This window comes from Scardinius erythrophthalmus, assembly GCF_964197995.2.
Source record: "Scardinius erythrophthalmus genome assembly, chromosome: 12".
Classification (NCBI taxonomy): Eukaryota; Metazoa; Chordata; class Actinopteri; order Cypriniformes; family Leuciscidae; genus Scardinius; species Scardinius erythrophthalmus.
The window spans coordinates 44,027,970-44,035,026 of record NC_138232.1 but is presented as its reverse complement, the minus strand read 5'-3'; the positions used below and the strand labels follow the sequence as shown (position 1 = coordinate 44,035,026).

The 7,057-nt window shown below is 42.2% G+C and overlaps 1 protein-coding gene across 2 annotated transcripts in view; it reads left to right on the top strand.

The window, feature by feature from the left end:
- Positions 1-825: 825 nt before the first annotated feature.
- The window catches only part of zeb2b (zinc finger E-box binding homeobox 2b), a 78,313-nt gene continuing 72,081 nt past the window's right edge, over positions 826-7,057 (top strand). Inside the window, exons 1-2 of one of the 2 annotated variants that reach the window (XM_081381542.1) lie at positions 826-1,100; positions 2,162-2,291. In XM_081381542.1, coding sequence (XP_081237668.1) covers positions 2,219-2,291 — 73 coding nt within the window. In that variant the 5' untranslated portion in view covers positions 826-1,100; positions 2,162-2,218. The remainder of the gene's footprint in view (positions 1,101-2,161; positions 2,292-7,057) is intronic. The other variant, XM_081381543.1, reaches the window with a different exon arrangement.

Sequence of the window (7,057 nt, the reverse complement as noted above, 5' to 3'; positions counted from 1 at the left end):
ACCCAAGCGCGCACCCGTAACATCATCCGTTTAACACATGTAGAATAAAATAATAGAAAAAAATATATACATTTAAAATAATATTAATAACAATAATGACAACTTTAATAATAAATGATTAAATATGACTAATAATATGATTGTTTTATAATATTAAATGTGCAAAATACACACCTGATTGATTATAGAGGACAGAAGTCAGTGATGTTGAACAGGAGCATCGATCAGACTGATGTCTTCATCATCTTCCTCACCAACACTGAACACAAACTCTATTCTCATAAAACACTGCCGACATCGGAAGACTTCAGCTCTAGCGCGGGAAACAGAGAGAGAGAGAGAGAGAGAGAGAGAGAGAGAGAGAGAGAGAATCCCTCTGAAATCTCCTCGTCGATGCATTTCATTCTTTCAATTTCGACTGGAAATTATTTTTAAAAGGACATGAATCACAGCAGGAACATCACCGCACCGTTCTGTCTTTAAAAGTCCCGAGAAACTCCTCTCACCTGTAAAAGACCCTTCTCACCTGTATACCTGTAGACTCACCTGTCACAGGACAGCGCGCTCCCGCCCTGCGCGCGCGTCCGTGCCCCCTCTGACAGAACGGCTCAAATTCAGCGGTTCTCCTCATGTATGATTTCATGTTTTGTTTTTATTTCATCCTCTTTTATTTCTCGGCTCTGAGAGAGAGAGAGAGAGAGAGAGAGAGAGAGAGAGAGAGAGAGAGAGAGAGAGAGAGAGAGAGAGAGAGTAAACGTGCGCGAACTTTCTTCAAACGTTATTCGTGTCTTCGCTATAAAGGTGCCCGATGCTGTGTGTGTGTGTGTGTGTGTGTGTGTGTGTGTGTGTGCGCGCGCGATCATAAAACACACACGTTTGGCTCTATTATCCCTCCCTGTGCTGATAGGTGGCGTGTGTTTCTCTCTCTCTCGAAAAGAAAAGGAGGAAAACAGTGTGATCGAGGCGTGCGAGCGCAGGTTTGAGTCCTGGAGTGTGTGAGAGGATCAGTCAGGAATAACGCGCCTCTGTTTCTCAGGCTTTATTCTGGACCCAGACACTATAACACACACAACACACACTCCTGCGGCCGAGAGCACAAGGTAAGACACACTCTGCTACCTTCACATCAGCTTTAACACTGTCCTAATGCCAAGCAAGCTCGCGCTACCGCCGCTGGATCAGGGATGCTGTTAGATCGCGTTGAACACTGAGGTGTGTGTGTGTATTTTCCTCTTACCTGTGCAGGTGCGCGAGACTCTGGAGCAACTCCTTCAAAACTCACAGCTTATTTTAGAGAGAAAGATAGAGAGGGAAAAACGCTTGGAATTGCGTGTATTAAAGATTTTTAAAGATTTTGCAAACTACATTTTTCCCTGTAATGTTGCAGTGCGCGAGATCAGGGATAGAGAAAAAGATGCTACAAATTCAGCTGTAAAGGTATCGATTTTATTGAGCTTTTTTTTTAAACAACCACATTTATTAACACAATATTTACATGGAATCACATCATATATAATTTATGCTAAGTAAATCAAAATTCAAATTAAAAGTCGCTTATATTTGTGCAGTTTTTAGATAATTGATTAATGGAAGATTATGAAAGCCAATCTACACGCGTTTTATTTGAATGCATATTTATTTATAAGCACAGTCATTATCACTAGAGAGAAATTATAAATAGACCCTATTTTACAAAGTTTTCAAATACCGTTTCTGTACTAATATTTGGAGGAAGAGCTAAAACACTCAGAACGATTCCAGGGAAAATAATAATAATAATAATACAAAAAATAGTTATTTCATGCAGTTATTCCAGATAGGCTAATATATAATTCAAAATATGAATGTGTTCTCGTTTTATTATATTTCACATTTACGCCTAAAACACCCCCTTAATAAATATGTGATTTAACCTCCCCAATAAATAAATTGGAGAAATAAAAACAAAACAGCCAGCAGTTTATAGACTAGAAACCCGTCAGATGTAAATCGTGTTATTGCGCTTTTGTATTTCAGTCAGATCTCATCAGGACATGCACGCGCTCTTAAACTGCTTATTTAGATGTGCATGAGTCGATCAGATGCAGGACCGCGGCTCTCTCTCACTGCTGTCCGTGTCCGTGTGTGTGTGTGTGTGTGTTCTGGGCTGATGGGCTGCCAGAGGGAGCGGTTCACCCTGTGTCTGAGTCCATGCACACCGCCTGATCCACGCGCGGCAATGCGGGAGCTGATCATGGCGGAGGGCCCTCGGTGCAAGAGGAGGAAACAAGCCAACCCGCGGAGGAAACACGGTAAGAGAACGAGAGAGTGTGTGAGTGTGTGTGTGTGTGTGCGCGCGCGGGACGCGGAGAGATGAGGAGGACTAGCGGACAGATCCGAGTCCAGATGGGACTCAGTTTAAAACAGCACGAACACAGCCTGGACTGAACGGCCGTGGTGTAAACACGGGCCATATCACGCGTTTTCTCTCTGTATTTTCGCACAAGTTTGGAAATGAAAGTTTGTGCGTAATTCTCAGTCGCGTGAAGCGCGTCCTGTTCGGCGCCTGTGGATTCTTTACACTTACATTTGGTTTGTTAGAGAAGCTGCCGAGCGTCTGTTGGTCTCAGCGCGATCTTTTCATTCATTCTCAGATGCGTGAATTAGAGGCGTTTTCAGTGTGTGTGTGTGTGTGTGTGTGTGTGTGTGTGTGTGTGTGTTTGAGGGGGTTGTGTATTGAGCTCCGTGTCTGATAAACACTTTTTTTTTTTGCACTAATGCAGAATGCTGATTGTGAAGCACAGATATATATTTTTATATATATATAAACTTGTGGTGTTTTCAGGGATGTGTGTGTGCGTGTGTGTGCGTGTTTGGTTGTTTTCCACATGCACCCGCACTATAGTGTTTTATATAAAGTAATCCAACAACAACTGTGTTGTGTGTGTGTGTGTTCGGCTGCCTCTTCTCGAGGATTACACGCCGCGATCAGCTCAGCTCATCTTCCTCTTTCCTTTATGAAATGTTTCATATTGATCCGCTAAAAAATCAATTCGATCACGAGAGTGTGTTCACCCTCACAGAGTCTTCAAGCTCTGAACTTTAAAAGACTAATTCTGTCTGATGATGCATTTCATAAAAGTGGATGAAACACCACAGACGCGTTTGTGTTTTAGATTCTGCCGGAGTGATTTGCTCGAAAATAAAATCGTGCAAACGGCTCTGAAATATTCATATTTAATGTTTGTTATTTTGGGGAGCTCGTGAACGCGGATAAGGCTGAATGATTACACTAAATTAATTGTTTAGACAGAAATAAAAACGCTCCAGTGAAGAAAATAAAACTAAAAATAAAAGCGTCCAGATATGAAGTGACAGTCGTTTTAAAATGAGGACAGATGAAATATTCAGGGATGCAGGAGGACTGTAGAGAAATGTGTGTGTTCTCACACACCTGCTGCATTCAGGTAAACTCAGGTGTGCTCTGTGAGACATCAGGAAAATGCTAAAAACTATGAATATTTCCATGCATGCTTTTTTAATGCAGAAATATTGAATCAAACAGAAACCCAGCAACGCTTGGTTCGTGATCGGCCAGATCGCTCTGGTGTTTGTGTTGAGTTCTGCCCGATCTGAATGTGCAGTAAAGCTGAAGAGCTGAAGTCTCCGGCTGCTGAAGTTCAGTCCAGCTGTGAGGGTGTGTGTGTGTGTGTGTTATTTCTCTTTATTTCCACTGTTTTCACCGTGCTGCATGGCAGTTTTCACTCGAGCTCCGGATCGGATGTCAGAGGTCAGGCAGAGAGAGTTTCTGCTCGTCATGTGCACTGGAGTCTCTCACACACTCCGCGCACTGAGACGGCAGGAAGAACACACTTCCTCCTGTCCCGAGACGCGGGTTTCACAGGTTTCCTGCCGCACGAAGCCGGTCTCGGATTGATCACATCATGCAGGACGGGAACAGGAGAGAGTGTGTGTGTGTGTGTTTGGTCTCGGCAGAATCAGGAGGGGCTTCTCCACTCTTTCATCCCAACAGTGGCAGATCCCCCTCGTTTAACTCTCACCCCTCCGCTCCTGCGTCCGGGAGAGCGCCAGCTCATACCTGTCATGTACACGTGGGTAAGGTGAGCCGAGCGCGAGCGGAGAGAGTGTGAGAGGAGGACGGTGTCGCTCTTCATCTCCGATCCCCTCGTTCACGGCGTACCGGAGCTCGGATCTGCCGTGTGGGATCTCGGCTCTTTATAGAGACGATCGGTGGATAGCAGATTTATTTCTGGTAACACTTTATTTTACAGTGTCCTCGTTACATATGTTACATACCGTAGTAATAACAGTAAATTATGCATAATTACATGCAACTAACCCTCAACCAAACCCTAACCCTATAGTAAGAACATGCTGTAAATGATTATTACTCAGTACTTACATATATAATTACACTGTAACAATGACTCCTTTAAATAAAGTGTAACCCTTTATTGTTACAGTGTAATTATATATGTAAGTACTGAGTAATAGCATGCAACTATATGCACTTAATATAGGATTAAGGTTGAGGGTTAGTTGCATGTAATTATGCATAATTTACTGTTATTACTACGGTATGTAACATATGTAACGAGGACACTGCAGAATAAAGTGTGTCTGCGTGCAGTGATGTTGATGTTCAGGACAGACTCAGTCGCGCCGGCGTCCGTGTCGCAGGATTGAGGAACTGAACTCATCACGGCCATCCACACACAGCTTTCGTGGAATAGTTGCTATATTTCAAGTGTCGCTCTTAAAAGTGATTCTTTTCAAATGCAGAATTTCATTTATCCTTAAATATGTAAATGAATTAATATTTAGTAAATATTACAATTAAATTAAAACCATGGGATTTTCTTAGTATGCTTAGGTTTATTTTTCATTGGCTTTATAATGCATAATCTAAGAGCCTGTCAATCAAACTCTCACACAAGCTCCGCCCCTCGTGTTTGTTTTGAATACTATATGTAATTTAATAATGCTGTCTTCCACCAATACGGTCATTCACCGTAAGCACAGACTAAATCAGCTCGGCTGAGTCGACACGGGAAATGTGCAGAAGAGATTGTAAACGCACTGGTTTATGAATGTCAAAGTAATTATTTGATATGACTAAATCACCTGACTGCGTTAAGATCTGCCTTTCAAAGTCATGTTTAATGGTGTTGTCGGGGAGGAAAGCTCCTTGAGGTGACACACTCATGATTTCACTTTGCAGTGCTCCCAGTTGTACTTTATCGCTGTGGTTTGTGTGAAGATATTTTGGCCTAACGGAGAGAGAGAGCGAGAGAGAGAGAGAGAGAGAGAGAGAGAGAGAGAGAGAGAGAGAGAGCTCTGGAAATGCCTTAGGTGTGACTTCACTTTCGCTCACATCAGCGCTGACCGACGGCCTTTCATATCACATCCAGCGACTCCACCGGTAAACACTCCCCGAGGGCGAACAAAGAACACGGGCCTTTCTCCTTAATCACAACCCAGCCCTCTCTCTCTCACACACACACACACTCGCTCTCTCTCTCTGCCAGCAGATTTGCATTCAGCTTCAGAAAGGCGCGCATGAAAAGGGGGAAGAGCGACAGAAGAGGAAAGCACAGAATAAAGGCAGAAGAGGGCGGGTGTCGAGAGCTAAATAACTGAGGTGTTTGTGAATGTTTGTTGGGCCTCCCCTGGTTACGGCCCTTATATAGACCCTCACACACACACACACACACACACACACACACAGATAGTGTTACGCATCAGCGACATGTTTGCTCTATTCATGGACACACTTAAGAGAGAATCATCTGTGTGAGCCACGGCTGCTTTAAGGCGCAGGGATAGTTTGGAACAGGTGTGTGTGTGTGTGTGTGTGTGTGCGTGCGTGTGTGTCTGTGTGTTTGTTTTAATTGAATGTGCTTGTTTTAACCGTTTTTATACTTTTCTTGGCATGATCTTCAGCTTTAACGAATGCTTCAAATGTGCAAAACTCGTCCACAGATTTCCACTTTGAGTGTGTGTGTGTTCGTCAACACGTTTCTGTTTCCATCGAGATTCACTTATTGAACATGGAACATTTCTATAATAAATTAGTGATGTTTAAATAAATAAACTAAATAATTTTGACATCATATTTGATATTTACGTACAGTATGTATCTATATCTATCTATCTATCTATCTATCTATCTATCTATCTATCTATATGTATATTATAGTTATATAAACTATTATATAAATATATAAATTATATATATCATTTTTATAAATGTTTATATACACAAATTACATACTATATATATATATATATATATATATATATATATATATATATATATATATATATATATATATATATATATATATACATATAATTAGCTTTTTTATTTGATAAGCTTCTGCATTAAGACACGGAGAGCGCTGAGGATTGGTGTGGTCGGACAGATCTCCACTGCTCATATGTTTTCGGCGATATCAATATCTGATCTATATTTCCACGAGCCGGACGCTCACACTGAAGACGCTCACACACACTCACACACGCTCACACACACTCACACACGCTCACACACGCTCACACTGAAGAGCTCATCTGGATCTGAGCCGATTATTACAGAGGAATACTCTCTCTCTTCTCCTTCAGAAGAGTTATTCATGAATATTAATCTCATTGGTGACTGGCATGTTTCAGGTGAGAGTGTGTGAAGTGTGTGTGTCAGCTCAGGTCTGAAGTGTGTGTGTGTGTGTGTGTGTGTGTGTGTGTGTGTGTGTGTGTGTGTGTGTGTGTGTGTGTGTGTGTGTGTGTGTGTGTGTGTGAGAGTGTGCGTGTGTGTGATGTGTGCCCTTGTTTATATTACATTGTGGGGACCAAATGTCCCCATAAGAATAGTAAAACCTGAGATCACCTCCATTGTGACCAGCCAGCGGTCCCCACTTTTCAAAAGGCTTATAAATCACACAGGATGAGTTGTTTTGAGAAAGTAAAAATGCAGAATGTTTCCTGTGATGGGGAGGTTTAGGGGTAGGGTTAGTGTGTGTGTGTGTGTGTGTGTGTGTGTGTGTGTGTGTGTGTGTGT